Here is an 18,214-nt window from a genome sequence, read left to right on the forward strand (position 1 = left end):
GACGTCAGCCACAAAGGGTTCCCAAACATGTGGGATCCCATGAGGAAGGGGAGAGGGAGCTGGTGACATGACGACTATAACAGGGAGAGGTTCTGGAGGTGGGAACCGTTGAGATGGTGGCTCTGCTAGGCCAGGTGGCCTGGAAAAGCAAGGATTACACCAGCACTGCTCAGCTTTCTTCAAATGACGAGACTGGATTCGTAGTTTAACATTCAAGTACCAACTTGAGAATTCAGAGACATACTTATGAAATTAGACCCTGCAATTCACTGTACAGCCACCCCTTTCCAACCAAAAATATCCACAGTGGCTTTTTCCATTGTTTACCTTACTATAACACTAAGACTTCCTCAATCCATCAAATCCCCACACTAGTCCTTCGAGGTGGGCAGGTGCTACAGAAAAAGTAACTGACATTCAGAGGATGAAAGAGCTCTCTAGGGGCCGAGGAACAGACCAGTGGGTAGGGACACGGAAGGGTGGGGAGGGGAAGGGACCAAACCACCTACTGGTAGTCAGCTTTCTTTTCAGAAAAGACCCGGATGCAGAAATCCCCATCCTTGTTGGGTTCGAAGGTGGAAGGCACGAGAATGTACTCTCCTGGCGGCAGCTTGAAGCGGTTGAGCACCTCCCGGAGGTTGATGAAGGTGTCTGAGCGCTCCCTGGCGCGATTCGTCAGGAAGAAGTTTTTGCTGAGGTGGATGTTGGTCTGCCCACTTAACTGAGGAATAAATAGAGAAACATGGGGGTAGATGAGGGGAAGGCTCCAGGCAAATGTCATTTTCATTCACTGAGATAAAAGCAGTTGGGTGGTGTGGTGGCTCAGTCCTGCTGTCCTGGTGTATAAGGAGGGGAGGCCAGGCGTCCGAGACCAGCCTGGGCAACACAGGAAGCCCTCATCTATATAACAACAACAACAACAACAACAAAATTTTTTTTAAAAAAATAGCAGTACAGTGACAATGCCTAGGTCATTTTAGATAAAAAGCAAACTTTTGTTAGGCGCAGTGGCTCACGCCTGTAATCCCAGCACTTTGGGAGGCTGTGAGAGGATTGCTTGAGGCCAGGAGTTTGAGACCAGCCTGGGCAATATAGTGGGAACCCTGTCTCTGCAAAAAATAAAAATATTAGCCAGGGGTGGCAGCATGTGCCTGTAGTCTCAGCTACTCAGCAGGCTGAGGTAGGAGGCTCACGTGAGTCTGAGAGTTCAAGGACGGCAGTGAGCTATGATCACACCACTGTACTCTAGCCTGGGTGACAGAATGAGACCTTGTCTTAAAAAAAAAAAAAAAAAAAAAGGCAAACTTCCTACCAAAAAACACAAATGCCTGCTGAGGAACTCGGAAGCACATGCCCACAGGGGATTTCACATCCATTCAGCTCTGCCTGCAGAGATGCCCAGTCTTTCCACACAGTGCTCCCAGCCTTCCTCTAAGAGACTCTCAGGCAGGAACAGCGTCCACATGGCAGGAACCTGGCTCGGTTCTACGTGGTGTATGATGCACTAATAAAAGCAAAGACAGGACTGGGGGCAGGGAAAGACAACCCAGCTTCTAAACCAAGCATGATCCACCGGACCAAGGCTGGAGCAGCATCCAAAAGAGCCCGATGTGCTACCGGTTGCACTGCCTTGCTGTGAAAGAAATGTACTACAGGTGGGTCAAAGTGCCCCATGTGTCTACTTTAATAATCGTGACCTTGGAAGTCAAACAGCTACCAGGCATCCCATCTGCTTTAGCCAGTGGTGACTGTGGGCCCAAATGCTCTCACAAAATCTAAGTCATTCCACGGTAGTGCAGTGAGGTGGATGGTTGACCAGTTTTACTGAAAAATAAACTGAAATGCAGCCAGGCACGGTGGCTCACGCCTGTAATCCCAGCATTCTGGGAGGCTGAAGGGGGTGGATCACCTGAGGTTAGGAGTTCAAGACCAGCCTGGCCAACATGGTGAAACCCCATCTCTACTAAAAATACAAAAATTAACCCGGCGTCCTGGTGCATGCCTGTAGTCCCAGCTACTTGGGAGGCTGAGGCAGAAGAATCACTTGAACCTAGGAGGTAGAGGTTGTAGTGAGCCGAGATCATGCCACTGTACTTCATCCTGGGTGAAAGAGTGAGACAAAAAAAAGAAAAAAAAAATCCCAAAACCAAAAAACAAAACAAAAAAACCCCTGAAATGCAGAGAGGAGCTGTAATGTGTCCAAGGTCACACAGCCTGGGAACTGGGTCCTGGTCTCCTCTGCGCTCCCACGTTGTCTTCTAGGAAAGTCTGCAGGGTTCACCTTTTCTCTGACTCAGTCTTCTCCTAAGAGTGACACAGGACTCTGTGAAAAGGATCATGGATTTTCTGCCCAGAACCAAACCCTATATGGGCTCTGCCAGGTCACAGGAAGGCAGCGGGTCCCACAAGGACTTTCCAGAAACCTTGCCCAGAGCTTAGACCAGTGGGATCTAGAGCCTGGGCAACTTCAGCAGGGCCCCAGGGGTAGCCAGGACTCATCCTTCATGATCACCAGCCCCTGCCCGGGCTTCACGATGCTCCCTGAGCTGTGGCAGTCTAAGCCTCTCGCTTTTTTGGTGACCTGAGCACCCCAGGACATGGGCCAGACGTACCTCCTCCGGAACCTGCAAAATAAAGGAGACACAATTCAGATGCCGGAAAAGCAGCGTAAGAAAATGCATCACTGTGCTCTTCTCTTTTGCTGCCCCGTTTTCTCTGTAGCATTAGCAATATCAACTAATTCAACTGAGTAACTGTTTTCCAAGGAACTCAAAGCCTCTCCAACACTGAAGAAAATCCTCTTACCTTGTTGATAAGCCCTCACCTCCGTTCCTAACTTACAGAGCATAAATCTGAGGCACGGAGATGTGAAGAGACTTGTCTAAGGTGGCAAAGCCCATATCTGCCTCCCACGCAGGGAAAGAGGGCCAGGTGGGCCCTGTTGGAGGAGGCAGCAGGCGAGGGGAAATACACTCGGGGCTAGGAGCCAGCAGTGCCGGCCTCTGTCAGCCAGATCCAGTGGTCCGGTCTGCATTTCCTTGAGCAAGTCCCCTCCCTTCTCTGGCCTCAGTTTTCTTATCTCAAAAATAGGAACCAGTGATCCCCAAGGTCCTTCCCAACTCTGAAAGCCCATGGCTGCATTTCCAAGCCCATACGCCGGTGGGAGGGAAGCTGTGTATCACAATTCCATTTGCATTCTCCTTGGAGCGATTCTGTCCCGGATCTGAAGTCCTCAGCTCCTGTTTCAGAGACCGAGGGTTTTGGGCCTATGTGCATTTTTACAACTGATAGTGTTTGCCCAGCTGCCTTTCTCAGGTGGGTGAGCAGGCAGAAGTCAGTGTTCCATGGGTGGCAACGTTGCCAGTGGTGAGCACAGAGCCTCCTCTCCTGACACCTCGTCTGGATTCTCCCAGGGGTGTGCCGGGAAACTGGCTCTTGGGAGAGGGTGGAAGCTCTGATCTGTAGTATTTGCCACTTTCCATGGTGTAAACAGGTCCCCGCCAGGGCCATTTTTCAGGCTGCTGAGGTGACCTCAGCAGATATGGGTCAGAGAAAAGAGATGGGCTTTGGGAGCCGGGAGGAGCCAGCTCCAGCCCATCGAACCGAAATGCATCCCCAGTCAGTGCCCTAAAGCCTTCCTTGCATCCCTCTCCTCCCACGGCTACCTGCAGCCCACAAAAGCTCTTTCTTGTTCTGCAGAAGGGAGTGGGGAGAGCCCAGGGGCCCAGTGTGTTGGGTGAGTTCTCAGTGCCCCAGCCCCAGCCTGAGGCCGGAGAGGAGGCTGCAATGTGGCTGCCCTCTGGCTGCGGCTCAGAGTGAAAGGAAAACACCAGACAGCAGGAGTCTGTGTAGGGAGCTGGGCTCCAGCCAGCAGAGCCCTGCAGGGAGCATCATGACCAACATTCCCCTGTCCCCAGGCTCTCCACCATCCAGGCCAATGCCTTTGCCCAGCTCTGAGCAGCTGCACCCATGGACTCAGTCCTGCCCTTACAGTATTGCCTGATGTGGCCCAGTATATTCTGTTCTTTGGAGATGGGTGTGCTGACCAGAATGCCAGGCCTGGAGGATGTGAGAAGGGATGTGGAGGCCATTTGAGAGTGGAACTCCCTGGAGGCTGGCTGTGGGGGGCCCGTGAAGGGCTTAGAAGGCCCCACAACCCAGACCCACTACAGGGGCCTCCCTACAGGGGCTACTCCTGAGCCTGGCCAGGCTGGTAGTTTTGCTTTTCCTTGGCCAAGCTCCCTGTCTGGGATCCCATCCTCAGTTCTGCCTCTGGGGTCAGCTTTCCATACAGGGGCTGAGATGAGCACAGGGGGAAGGGAGGGCAGGAGCCCCCGTGCTCTGCACCTCGTAGATGCCGAAGCCGATGGTGTGCATGTCCTCGCCCATCTTCCTCTGCCGCCGTCGGTGCTTCTGAATGAGCCCCACCAGGAAGGTGCAGCCGCTCTCCCCATCCTCCTCGTCCTCATCCTCCTCCTCCAGCTTGATCAGGTACTGAGGGTTCATCCAGAATGTGTCTGCAGCCAGAAGGGGGCAGAGGAGCCCAGCCCTGAGCAGAAATGCATGGGGGTGGGGGGTGGCCCTGGTCTCAGGCTTGGAGGCTTCTGAGAGGGATGGAGATAAAGGGAGATGGTGGGAGGTGGCGGAAGATGGTAAGAGGTGGTGGGGGATGGTGGGAGATGGCAGAGGATGGCAGAAGATGGTGGGAGACAGCGGGAGATGGCAGAAAATGGCAGAAGATGGTGGGAGATGGTGGGAGTTGGCAAGAGGTGGTGGGAGGCTGTGGGAGACAGTGGGAGATGGTGGGAGATGGCAGAGGATAGCAGAGGATGGTCAGAGATGGCAGGAGATGTTGGGAGAGGCTAGGAGGTGGGAGACACCAGGGTCAGGGTGTGGACTGTGGGCTTTGTTAGGCTGGGGACGGGTGATGGTAGCTGTGGAGAGAGGATGACCTGCACTTGTCTGAATCTAACAGGAACCTAAATTAGCAACTTTCCCTTGCAGTTCTCTCTCTGGCTCCAGGCTGGCTTGTCTTGGGGACTGGTCTGTCACTCTGGAACACAGGGTGATTAGAGCTGCGGCTTCCCCTCATGGTACCTTCTCTTCACTGGGCTCTAATGGGAGACCTGGGGTGGGGCTCGGCTGGCCTGGGGGACTCCGGGATCTGCTCCCTGCACTTGCCAGTCTCCACTCCCTCAGTGAGCCTGGAGGCCAAGAACATCCTGTGTATAATTCCAGACTCTTTCTTGTTCTGCATCCCTTGTCCTCTCAGGCCTATTCCCTTGCCCTGCTCCTGATGTCTCTGCCCTCTTTACTTCCAAAACCTATTTATTTAAAAAATCTAAGATTCATTCATGTTTAAGGGGAATCATGCTAATTGCCTTTCCATACCTAATGGGATAAAACCCTAACTGTGAAATTAAAGGCACCATCTTGTGTAGGGGTTGGCAGCTATGGCCCCGCAGGCTGCCGCCTGTTTTTGTAAATAACGTTTTATTGGAACGCAGCCGCGGCCATTCACTTAAGTATGGCTGCCTTTGGGTTATAGCAATAGAGTTGTTAAAGAGACTGAGTGGCCCACAAAACCAAAATTATTTACTATCTGACCCTTTAGAGGGAGTTTTCCGACTCCTGATCTAGTGGGTAGGAGGGGTCCTTTGTGGGGGGCAGAGGGCCTTCCCAGCGCCTCTGGGACTGCCACTTGGTGGCTGCATACTTGAGGTGAAGGAGTCAGAGCCCCAGCGCTGTAGGCCAGCTAGTTCCAATCTGACTACTTGCTCTGTGGCCCTGGTATGCTACTTAGAGGCTCAGCTTCCTCATCTGTCACAGAGAATCAGTCTGTGACCATGACTTGCTACCATTGTACTTACAGAGTGACTCCTCAGTCAGGGGGCCTGGGTTCAAATCCCAGCACGCTCTGTGGCCTTCGGCAAGTCACTAGCCTCTCCAAGCCTCGGTTTCCTCATCTTAGAGATGGTGGTGATAAGAAAGTGCCTGCCTCAGAAGTTTGTTGGGAAGATTAGACAGACTGTTATGCAGGCTGAATATCCCTTATCTGAAATTCTTGGGGCCAGAAGTGTTTCCTATTTTGGATTTTTTTGGATTTTGGAATATTTCTATATACATAATATATCTTACGGATGGAACTCAAGTCTAAAGACAAAACTCATTTCTGTTTCACATATAATTTATACACATAGGCTGAAGGTAATTCTATAGCATATTTAAAATAATTTTGTGCATGAAACAAAGTTTTGACTGCGTTTTGACTGCGACCTGTCACCTGAGGTCAAGTGTGGAATTTTCCACCTGTGGCATCATGTTGGGGCTCAAAAAGTTTTGGATTTTGGAGCATTTCAGATTTCACATTTTCAGATTATGGATCCTCACCCCGTGTACAAAACACTTAGGATAGTTCCAAGCACTGAAGGTGTGCCCCATAAATGGCAGATGTCACCATGTTCAGACAACTGCTGATGGACCAAACAATGAAGGCAGAAGAATCAAGGGGCTCAACAAAGGCTGGACCAGAGGAGAAATCTCACCCTATCTGGGCAGGGCCCAGTCAACATTTGCTGATCGAAGTGAGTATGGGGCAACAAACAGGGCCTGATATGTGGAGGCCTCCCTGGGTGCAGGGGCAAGGTTCCCTGGCAGGCTCGGCTGCCTGGGTGTGGGGTGCATAGAGCAGCTCATGGCCGTGAAGTGGGATTGCACACTGCTTCCGTGAGCATGGCGGAAGGTCTGGCTGAAGGTCATGATGGGTGCCGGGGAATCTAGGGCCTGGAGAGGACATCACAGAAATAGCGGCTCTTGGGTTTGTCCTGGGTAGGGCAGGAGGTAAGGGATTGAGAAAGAGAGCAAGCCTCAGGGAGAAGGAAGACAGAGAGGGTTCCAGTGAGCAGGAGCTGCCTCCTGGGGCTGCTAGGCTGGGGTGTGGTACACAGGGTGGGGTAAGGGGAGCTTTGGCCTTTGGTGGCCCCGCATTGCAACAGCCCTTACTCGGGTAGTTCCTGCAGCCTCCTGCAGTGGAGCCCCGCCTCCAGTTCCCATCCATTTTGGTGAGTTTCCACTTCTTGTAGGTATCGCTGGTGAGGGTGTCTGGGGTCAGGTTGCAGATCTCCAGGCGGGAATAGTGCCTCAGGAAGTCACTGAAAGACATCCTGGCAAAAGCAGAGACACAGTCATCGCGGGTGTTAAGAGGACACACTGGTAAGCCTTGACTTTCCACCAACACCAGACCAGGAGCCACCCAAAGCCAGGCAGAGCAGCTCATTAGAGCTGAGTGGGTGGGCACCAGGTTCAGAATCAGAAGGCCCAGATTCCAGTCCTGGCGCTGCAACTTTCTAGCTGGGTGACTTTGAGCAGGTTATTTAAACTTCTCTGAGACTCAGAACTCTCATCTGCAAAAATGGGAGCCGTGCCCATCAAATGTGAGAATATATGGGCCCCATTTGATAAAGAGCACGTTGTGTCCAGGTGCAGGTGGTTATAGAGTGGCACAGACACACAGACATGTGGGTCCATTGCTGCTCACTAAGGGACCAATTTCTTAAGGGGCTGGGATGAGTCTCCGGAACCTATGGGAGAAATGCCCCATCTTTCCCTTGTTTCCTGGGATCTGAACATTACCAAAGGAATTCCTCTTAGCCTTTTTCTGAAGCTGCTCAGCTTATAAACCCCATTGTCAAGATGGACCGTTGAAAGGGCTTAAGAATTTCTTTATTCAGGCTCTTATAGTGAACTTAAAATAACAAAACCAGGATCCCACACCCTTGTGTCCTCGACATGGTAAACTCACTTTGGCCGACACTCTTTCTTATTAGCAGTTTTCTAGTAAAGAACATTGGGGCGGACAGAGCTTTCCCCGAAGCCTCCACTAATCTTACCAGAATTCTCCATCTTCATGCCGTCTGGTCAGCCTTTCCCTCTCCTCTGGGTCTATAGTGTTCCAGCTTGGGCAGCTGGAAAACAAAGTAAAGAGAGAGGCGTTAGTGTACAATGATTTCTCCCCAAAGGTCCCCAGAGTTGAGGAAGAGGGACATCTGCTCTCACCTCTGAGGGCTCAGGCTCCAGAAAGGGGAAAAGTAGCCCACATCTGGCTAACAGCTGCATTTAAATACTCTTACAGCACTTTAAAGAGTATAGAACACTATACAGATGCAAACCAGGGAGCAAAGTGAGTGGGTGAGTTGTGCTGGAAGACAGTGGCAAGGAAGAGTCCAGAAAATGAACACAGTTCATTAGAGGGAGATGGAGTAGCTCAGATCAGATGCCCAGTTGAGATGGGCCTGGCAGCTCTTTTAGGGACAACTGAAGATCTGATGAGGATCGTCCGGCCTTGGCCTCTGCAGCTGGCCTGGGAAGCCTCAGCAGGTGTCTGTCTGTCCACGGAGCAGAAGGACCTGGCCCTGTACACAGGGGCAGTGCACAGGGTAAACTAACCACTGCCTGAGCTTTGGCTGGAATTACACACAGGCCTCTGTACTGCCCACCTCTCCAACCTGAGGCAGAGCAAGTAGGCTGAGGTTGCCACAGCAGATGCACAAACAAGTGTTTACCCCAAATAGCTGAGGGTTCAACATGCCTACCAGTAAGCCCTGGAAATCAACAGAGGGATGTTTCTCTGGTCTTTGGTACAAAGTTCATATCCCTGTAATAGAAATGCCTGGGGGAAGGTGGGATGTATTTTTTTCCCTGAAAGCCCCATAGAAGGGTTGATTTGAGCTGGGGAAGGGGTGAACCTGGAGGCAGTGGCAGGAATGAACTTCACAGGAGCAGCTTGGGGTCTGGAAGAAGGCACTCAGGCTGCTGGAGGAGTGTTCTGGTTAAAAGACCCTTTGAGGGGCCCCTGTCCACGGGGCCTGGGCTCTCCCGGCTGTATTTCTCAGCATAATGTACATGTCTTCTTCTCTCACCCTCTTCCCAGAGCCTCCCAGCACAATGCACCCCCGCCTGGGGCCCTGAGGCCTGCGCCCTCCTCACTTGTCATTCCACCGCCCTGTCCACTCCACTTCTCCCCAGGGATTTCGGATGCGGATCAGTTTCTGTAGGCTTCCGTTACTTTCAACCTGCAGGATTAGATAAAAGGGAGGAGGAAGAGGTTGAGTTCAAGTCAGGGCTATGAAGGCTTGGGCCTCCAACCCCCTTCCGCATGAGCCAGGAGGTATGGGGCTGAGGACAGTGGGGAGGATTTGGGGGTTGAGTCCATGTATGAGGGAGGATCACAAAAGCTAGAAGGGGCTTGGCACCCAGATCTCTCACTGCTGCCTAGCTTTGGAAAATGAGATTTAAAGCTCCCAGGATCCGGCTCTTGAGGATGGGGCTGTTGGTGCTTCACCTCTGAACTTCAGCTTAACTGACAGGATGCGCTTTTGGTAAAGGAGCTCAGGGAAGCTTTACCATTTGTTGAAAGATCATTGGTGATAACAGGCACATGCAGTGAGTGAATCTGGATAGAGTCCTGGATGGGGTAGGGGTGGGTCGCCAGAAAGGACATTTTGGGCAACTATTTGGGAAAATATTAATATGGACTTTATAATAGATGACACTACTGAATTAATGTTTATTTTCTTAGGTGTGGCAACAGTAGAGGAATTATGTAAGAGAATGTCCTTATTCATAGGGAATAAATGCTGAAGTATTGAGGAGGGAAATGTCATAATGTCTGCAACTTACTTTCATATGGCTCAAAAAAAGTGCACACGTAGATAAAGCAGACATGGCAAATGTTAGCAATCGGTGAATCTAGGGGAGTGGCAATTGGATAGTTATTATGTTAGTTTTTCAACTTTTCTGTATATGTGAAAATTTTCAAATAAAAAGACGTGTGTGTGTGAGGGGGTAGTTAAAAAAATCAAGGTAAAAAAGAACACTGGACATGCAGAAGATCTGGGGTCTAGACTGGGTTCTGTAATTAACAGTGAACTTGAGCTGCTTGATAATTTTTTTTTTTGAGACAGGGTCTTACTTTGTCGCTGAGGCTGGGGTGCAATGGCATGATCACGGCTCACTACAGCCTCGACCTCCTGGGCTCAAGTGATCCTCCCACCTCAGCCTCCCGAGTAGCTGGGACGACAGTTGCAGGCCACCATGCCCAGCTAACTTTTTTTTGTAGAGACAGGTTCTTGCTACGTTGCCCAGGCTGGTCTTGAACTCCTAGGCTCAAGCGATCCTCGGTCTCCCAAAGTGTTGGGATTTCAGGTGTGAGCCACCATGTCAGCCCATATTTTCAATAGCAATAGTGATAACAACAGCAAGGACAGCTACCTCCTTATACACGATGTGTGAGGCACCTCTGGGCACTTTACATATATTAACTTGATTGAATCGCCACGACCTCCCAATGGATATTATCATTAATTCCATTTTTTAAATGAGGAAACTAAGGGACAGAGAGTTCCAGGAATTGGCCCAGGCCGCACAGCTGGTAAGAGGCAGTCAGATTTGAACATGGGCACGAATACTTTTACGAGATCAAATGAGAAAGCACCTTATAGAGTATAAAACACTATGCAGATGCATTGTTTTATTATTTTTAGCTTATCAAAATAGTAAGGTTGTAACTGTAAAATGGGGTAAAATCTAAAACAAGTAAAACCAGGGCCCCTGGCGCCGGCCACTGCGGCCACCAGGTGGCAGCGCGGCGCACCCGGCGCCCGAGCTGCGAAAGGGACGCGCTTCTCCTCCCGCGCGGAACTTCAGGAGTGCGGGGCCCGAGTGCAAACTGGATCACCGTGGGGCCGCGCGGGCCCCTGGGCATCACCACAAACTGTGCCTGTGGCTATCATGTTAGGACAGTAGGACTCCTGCACATCCGCGCCGGCCGTTACCTCCTCGGCTCCGGTGACCGAGTACGCGTGCCCCTTCACCAGCTTCTGAAACGTGATGGCCTCCGAGTCCGCGGCGCTGGTGATCTGCAAACACGGCAACCGTCAGACTGGCCGCACCCGCTCTCCCTTCCTCCCGGACTCCCTCGCTCCTGTCCTACTGCCGGGCGGGACCGCGGGACGCACTAGCGCAGCGGCCGAGGCCTGGGGTCGGAGGCTCAGGGCTGCGCTTTCTTGCACTTGGAGAACCTTTCCTATCGCGTTCAAATGCTTGAACGCCGAGAATACCAGAGAAAAGGCGGAATGCAACCCTCTCGCGGAACGAGCACACGCATTCACGTGTGAATAGCGCATCCACGGATTTCTGCAGGCTGGGAAGGGCGGGAAAGGGCGCACCGCCGAGAGAGGGCCAGAGGGGGTCCTCGATGGCGCAGGGCTGATACCCAGACAGCCTTGAGTGGCCCAGGGACACTGAGCACACCCTCGCCCCACCACCAGCCCATGCTCTGTGGTCTGGCCCAGCCCAGCTGTAGGGTTTATACTAGGACGGTTGTTTATTCCGGTCTGAGTCAGAATTTGCTTCTGTTTTAAGAACGCCTCACAGCCTCTCCTTTCCCCTATCTATTCTGATGAAGGTTGAGCCTGGGAAGAAGGGCTGGAGCAGAAAGGGTCTTCTGCCTCAACGTGTTCTGCTGATAAACTTTGAGAATTCCTGCCTAGGGAGTCTGACCTAGATTTTGGCTCCAAAAGCCAGGGCTTCTTATCTCTGTCCCCCGCAGAGACCAGAACCTGGATGGGACAGGGCTCAGAGGTTGGGCACAGCCTTTGCTCCAAGGCTCCTGGGCACAGTGCCCACCTCCCATCCCCTGGTGAGCGTTGCCAGCAAGGCTATTATAAGGAAATCGTTCCTCCTCTTCCTTCTGAAGTCTCCCACAGGCCTATTAGCTCTGCAAGAGTGCAGGGGAAGGCTGCACAGCACTGCAGATGGAGGGGAAGGTGGCAGGGGCAGCAGGTGGCAGGGGCTCCCAGGGAACCTGTGGTCAGAGGGATGGGGGTGATTCAGAGCAGGCTAAGAGTGGGAAGTGGACTGAAGACAGAAGGGCTGGAGGCACCATCACCCCATCCATTACACCCCAGACAGCTTGACTTTTGTCTAGCAACCCTTGGCTTCCAGGTGATGAGCAATAATGGTAGACACTGGGGTGCTCAGAAACCAATACCTCCAAGAGATGGCACTTTGAAATGCTAAACTCAAGAAGCCTCAAGATCTCTCTGACCTCCCCTTTCCTTCTGTCTCTCGATCCACTCTCCCCCAAAGCACAGGAGGAAGCTATTCTCTGAAGTTCCCTCACCTGCCTAAAGTCTGGACCTTCCAAAGACGAAAACAATGACGTCTGGTCCTTTCCATGAGTTATTATGAACTGAACTCATATTGCAGGAAGAAAGACAAGTCTGTCAACATGGCTAGACAGACTTGTCACAAACCACTGTCTGCTCTGCAGGCCCAACAGACCTTATCCCAGACCATTTATGTTCTTTAAGCCCAATGAATTCCCCTAAAAATCATTTATGACATCCCTAAAATCATCCACATCTCCCCATCTCCCTTCCCCTAAGAGGAAGGGACTATAACCCTCTGTATCCCAATGCATGGTAGGGAAATCTCTTGTGATTCTCCCCCGTGCACATTCATACATTTGTATGCCATTTCTTGTATTAGTCTTCCTTTTGCCAGTTGATTTTCTGCGGACCTTCAGAGGGTGGAGGGAGGTTTTCCTTTGGCCCCTACGTGGACGAGGGCGGCATTACGTTGTACACAGGAGCAGTGGGTTCCCTTGGGCACTGTGGGAGCCTCCCTTCAGCAAGAGCAGATGGGGTGAGGCTAGGGAAGGCAGCCTGGACTTACGTCAATGGAGCAGCCAAGGAGAGAGCCTTTTTGCAGAGCTTTCTGGATGATCTTGAACAGGTTGGGAGGGGGCTTCTTCAACTCATACCACTCAGCAATGCCTCCGGTGAAGTCTTCGAAGCCCTCAGTGGTGGCACCCCCTGATAGCGCTTCATAGCATCCGTTGATCCTACAAGAGGGAGTTAGATGCTGCCGCTACCCTTGACGCTACTGTTGCTATAATCTCTGAAATACCCACCCTCTAGTACCCTCTAGATTTGATGCTCCAGGGACCCCCTGCTCACATTCTCTTTGGCCTTGTTCCCAGCTCGGGGTGCTCAGGAAGGCAAGGTATTGTGTCCACAGTTACCATTTCCCTGGTATTTTGTGTTTTAAAGAAAATCTCAGGCTGGGCGCGGTAGCTCATGCCTGTAATCCCAGCACTCTGGGAGGTCGAGGTGGGTGGATCACTTGAGGTCAGGAGTTCAAGACCAGCCTGGCCAACATGGTGAAACCCCATCTGTACTAAAAATACAAAAAAATCAGCCAGGCATGGTGGTACATGCCTATAGTCCCAGCTACTTGGGAGGCTGAGGCAAGAGAATTGCTGAAACTCAGGTGAGCTGAGATCGTGCCACTGCACTCCAGCCTGGGCGACAGAATGAGGCTCCATATTTAAAAAAAAAAAAAAAAAAAAAAGATTCTCATAGAACCTTAGAGTCGGAAGGAGCTTAGTGATTTTCTGGATGAACCTCCTGTACTGATTCCTTCTACATCCTGACAAGAAAGGAGAGGTCTACTAATGGGTCGTTTGGCATTGATAGCTTAAAAAAGGACAACAATTCAATAATGAAAGCAGTTTCCCTGAGAAACAGGCACAGTGTTGGCAAGGGCTTAGTGCTCCTGACTACTGATGCTGGAGTCCAGTGGCTTCCGTGACTCTAGTATTGAGCAGTGGGACTTAGAAGCATCCCTCAGGCCCCAGGTTCTCACAGCTGACTCCTCCTTCCTGGATTGGGACTGTAAGAAACAGAAATCTACTTGCCGCTCTAAAGTGGGGTCACTTTAGACCCCACTTTTGTGGAGAGGGGCTGGCGTGGGGCTTCCTACTGAGAGTGGGCAGCCCTGAGCACTGGACAAACTCAACTGTGGGCAACCTGGGTGGGAAGCAGCTGTGGGGAGATGGGGAAGCCATTGCTAATCAGTGACATCATCTATTCTGGGCAAGTTTCCTACCTCTGCAATGAATAGTTCTGCCCATTGGCAAAAACTCTGCTTTTTTAAGTTGATACAAATGTGTCCTGTCAAGGAAGTAGAGCTCCTTCTCAAGGCCAGCACAATCAGTACCATAACTTGTTCCTGTGCATTTGGTTAAAGATGGTGATAGCCGTCATTTATCAGCGTACAGTGTGGCCAGGCACCCTGCACGCACTATCTCCTTGCATTTAGAGCCAATTTTGGCCGAAGAAGTCCTTCTATAGAAAAGGACTTCCACTCAAAGTAGTCCTGGAATAGTTCTACTATGCCCAACTGATTTTTGTATTTTTAGTAGAGACGGGGTTTCATCATGTTGGCCAGGCTGGTCTTGAACTCCTGACCTCAAATGATCCACCCACCTCGGCCTCCCGAAGTGCTGAGATTACAGGCATTAGTGAATTTTTTGGAATCCAGGGCATTGGGGGAAGGCCATGGGGCCAGGAGAGGATGGCAACTTACTTGGCGTACGCCTTCTCCAGCAGGGCGCTCCAGAACTCGCTCCCCTCGGCTGAATGCACAAAGAGCAGCTCCCCGTCCTTGGTGGGCAGCCTGTCATCCACCACCACCTCCACCCACTCGCCGTATTGCCAGAACTGCAGAACAAGAGAGGTGGGCTGCAGGAGGAGCTGGTGGCAGCACTGGGACTCTGAACCTCAGCTGCCTCTGGCTCCCCTTGCCCTGATCCCCTGGGATAGTTTCCATGAATCTGTCCTGGGAGGAGGTGCTCCCTTAACTCTCCTATGCAGGCCAAGTCCTCACTAAAAAAGCGAAGACAGAGGCGCATGTCCATCCCTTCGAATCCACACCCGCCTCTTTAGCATTCTGCCCTGTACCTTAGGCTGTGTTTTTTTTTTTTTGAGACCAAGTCTCGCTCTGCCCAGGCTGGAGTGCAGTGGCACGATCTCGGCTCACTGCAACTTCTGCCTCCTGGATGCAAGTGATTCTCTTGCCTCAGCCTCCTGAGTAGCTGGGATTAAGGGCACGTGCCACCACACCCGGCTAATTTTTTTAGTGTTTTTAGTAGAGACGGAGTTTCGCCATGTTGCCGTGGCTGGTCTCGAACTCCTGGGCTCAAGCGATCCACCCACCTTGGCCTCCCAACCTCTGCCTCCCAGGTTAAAGTGATTCTCCTACCTCAGCCTCCCAAGTAGCTGGGATTACAGGCCTGCACTACTACACCCAACTGATTTTTGTATTTTTAGTAGAGACAGGGTTTCATCATGTTGGCCAGGCTGGTCTTGAACTCCTGACCTCAAATGATCCACCCACCTCAGCCTCCCAAAGTGCTGAGATTACAGGCATGAGCCACCGCGCCCAGCCAGCTTTTTCAAGTATTATTTCTCATTTACCAGCATAAAAGGAGGAGAACTTTAACGTTTTTGTCTCAAACATCAAATAATACATTTTTTTTTTTTTTTTAACTTGGGAATTAGTTCCTGAACACCTTGCTCTACCTCCCTTTTGCATGTCCCAAGAAACCCCCCAGGGCTATCCCAGCCGGGTCCCACATCCTGGCCACGGGTAAGCCAGGAAGCTTCCTGCTCTCACCCAATGTCCTTTGTAGAACAGCATTGGTCTTGGGAGTCTGCAAACACCAGGGACTGATAAACCCAGCCAAGCCAGAAGACTGTTCCTAGCCCCCTGGACCTGTTGAGGAACCACTTGAGCCAACCATTAAGTTACCTGGAAGTGAAAGATCCCTGCATAGTTTTCCTGGAAGCTCTGGTTCAGGGGGACGACTCGAGCCAGGATTTCTTCATTCAAGGTGAGGGAGGCAATGGCTGCCAGCAGCCAGCAGTCACCTGTGAACATAGCACAAGGAGCTCTTATCAGAGGGTCTCAGAACCAGGAGGATGTTAAAAATCTGGTCCCCACCTCCAGGGGCTTAAAGCCTAAGACAACCTGTGAATAGACAGAGTGAAGTTTCAGGCAGTCCCCCATCTGAGGGTTGGGTCAGAGGGTTTGGGTGCTATTAGGTTGGTGTAAAAGTAATTGTGATTTTTGCACCAACCTAGTATTTTGAGGGAAATGCAAAGGGAGAAATGTTTTTGCTGTGTTGTGGTTGGGCAGAGGTGGGAAATTTCATTCCCTGAAACACCCAGAACTCTGGTGGCTGAACTGTGCCCTCAGAGCCCAGCCTTGCATCTGATTCGCTGCAGATGCTCCACAGTGAGAGAATGAAACCAGCGCAGTTGCAGAGGCTTCTGAGCACACAGACTTTGAATGGGAGTTTGGGCTGGGTGTGGTGGCGTGCACCTGGAGTCCCAGCTATAATATGAATACTTGGGAGGCTGCGGCAGGAGGATCCCTTGAGCCCAGGATTTCAAGGCTGCAGTGAGCCATGATTGCACCATTGCACTCCAGCCTGGGCAACAGAGGGAGACCCTCATCTCTAAATAAATAAACAAACAAATATATAAAGGGGAGTTTGAGTGAGAGAAAGAAAACGTAGTGCTAGATGGGAAGGGGACAAACGTTGCATGCCTCCTAGGAGGAAGGTCCGAGCCAGGAAAAGAGGCTCCGGCAGGGAGTACAATCGCAGGAAGTAAGTAGGGAGCAGTGCAGATGGAAAAGCCCTGAGTCAGAGGCAGAAGGCTGGACTGTCCCCAAGTGTTTCTGTGCGGAGGGGCAGAGGTCACTTCAAGGGGTAGACAAGGATGGGCACAATGAGGTGGGGAGCTGGCCAGGCAGCCTGGTCCCTCTCTGAGCCTCAGGACCCTCCCCCATGACATGAATAAGTGTGAGGCATAATGAGAGCAGGTGTGTAAGCACTTGGTGCCCATTTGGTGCCAGCGCTAGGTTCTCAGCACAGCAGACACCACAATCATTTCATGCAGTCAGAAGCAAGCTGATGCCAGCAACAGCACCCAGATGGTTTGCAGGGAGGGGTCATCTTCACCACAAAACACAAACAAAGGGGAGGGGCCTGGGAAGAGGATGAGGAAGTTTACTCCATTCTTAAGGAATGTGCACTTTCCTACAATTTCCCATGACAATAATGGGACGTAGCCTCAAAGGAGTTTAATTCACTGTTGGATTTATTTTCACCAATTGACAGGTTTATTAAAAATGTTATTGAAGACTAGGCGCAGTGGCTCACACCTGTAATCCCAACACTTTGGGAGGCCAAGGTCAGTGGATTGTTTGAGCACATGAGTTCGAGACTGGCCTTGGCAACATGGTAAAACTTTGTCTCGACAAAAAATACAAAAATTTGCCAGGTGTGGTGGTGGACACCTGTGGTCCCAGCTACTTGGGAGGCTGAGGTGGGAGGATCATTTGAGCTCAGGAGGTGGAGGCTGCAGTGAGATGTGATCATGCCACTGCACTCAGCCTGGGTGACAGAAGAGCAAGACCCTGTCTCAAAAAAAAAAATATATATATATATATATACACACACATATATATAAAATATGTAATATATGCAATATGTTATTGTTATATATATCAGTAACATATATATGTTATTGAAGTTCACTGAATTCTTTGGTTTTGTTTTGTTTTTTTTGAGACAGAGTCTCGCTCTTGTCACCCAGGCTGGAGTGCAATGGTGTCATCTTGGCTCACTGCAACCTCCGCCTCCTGGGTTCAAGTGATTCTCCTGCCTCAGCCTCCCAAGTAGGTGGGATTATAGCCACCTGCCAACATGCCCAGCTAATTTTTTGTATTTTCAGTAGAGACAGGGTTTCCCCATGTTGGCCAGGCTGATCTTTAACTCCTGACCTCAGGTGATCACCTGCCTCAGCCTCCCAAAGTGCTGGGATTACAGGCGTGAGCCAACAGGACCAGCTGAAGCTCACTGAATTCTTTGAATTCTAGTCGATGACTTAGCATCCTGAGAGTTCCTGACCTAGCCTGTCCTGTTAGCACTTAGACACGGTTGCTTACAGCTCTTTGAGGCCTATATACGCTAATGACAGATCTATGGTAAGCAGAGACACATCCCCTCAGTCAGTCAGTTGGTAGCCTTGTGGCTCATGCCTGCAATCGCAGCTACTTGGGAGGCTGAGGCAGGAGAACTGCTTAAACCCAGGAGGTGGAGGTGCAGTGAGCCAAGATCGCGCCACTGCACTCCAGCCTGGGCAACAGAGTGAGACTCTGTGCCCCGGAATAAGAAAAGAAAAAGAAAAAAGAGGCCAGGCATGGTGGCTCACGCTTCTAATCCCAGCACTTTGGGAGGCCAAGGAGGGCAGATAGCCTGCGGTCAGGAGTTCGAGACTAGCCTGGCCAACATGGTGAAACC

The 18,214-nt window shown here is 51.1% G+C and overlaps 1 protein-coding gene across 2 annotated transcripts in view; it reads right to left on the reverse strand.

Annotated features, from left to right (window-relative positions):
• CAPN2 (calpain 2) overlaps positions 1-18,214 on the reverse strand; it is a 61,556-nt gene that overhangs the window by 14,071 nt on the left and 29,271 nt on the right. Inside the window, exons 3-12 of one of the 2 annotated variants that reach the window (XM_054451723.2) lie at positions 15,655-15,773; positions 14,431-14,564; positions 12,736-12,904; positions 10,833-10,916; positions 8,986-9,071; positions 7,890-7,964; positions 7,003-7,163; positions 4,348-4,517; positions 2,613-2,624; positions 510-721 (exon numbers count right to left, since the gene is read on the reverse strand). In XM_054451723.2, the coding sequence (XP_054307698.1) occupies positions 510-721; positions 2,613-2,624; positions 4,348-4,517; positions 7,003-7,163; positions 7,890-7,964; positions 8,986-9,071; positions 10,833-10,916; positions 12,736-12,904; positions 14,431-14,564; positions 15,655-15,773 (1,222 nt within the window). The remainder of the gene's footprint in view (positions 1-509; positions 722-2,612; positions 2,625-4,347; positions 4,518-7,002; positions 7,164-7,889; positions 7,965-8,985; positions 9,072-10,832; positions 10,917-12,735; positions 12,905-14,430; positions 14,565-15,654; positions 15,774-18,214) is intronic. The other variant, XM_063646960.1, reaches the window with a different exon arrangement.

This window comes from Pongo pygmaeus, chromosome 1 (assembly GCF_028885625.2).
Source record: "Pongo pygmaeus isolate AG05252 chromosome 1, NHGRI_mPonPyg2-v2.0_pri, whole genome shotgun sequence".
In the NCBI taxonomy this organism is placed as follows: domain Eukaryota; kingdom Metazoa; phylum Chordata; class Mammalia; order Primates; family Hominidae; genus Pongo; species Pongo pygmaeus.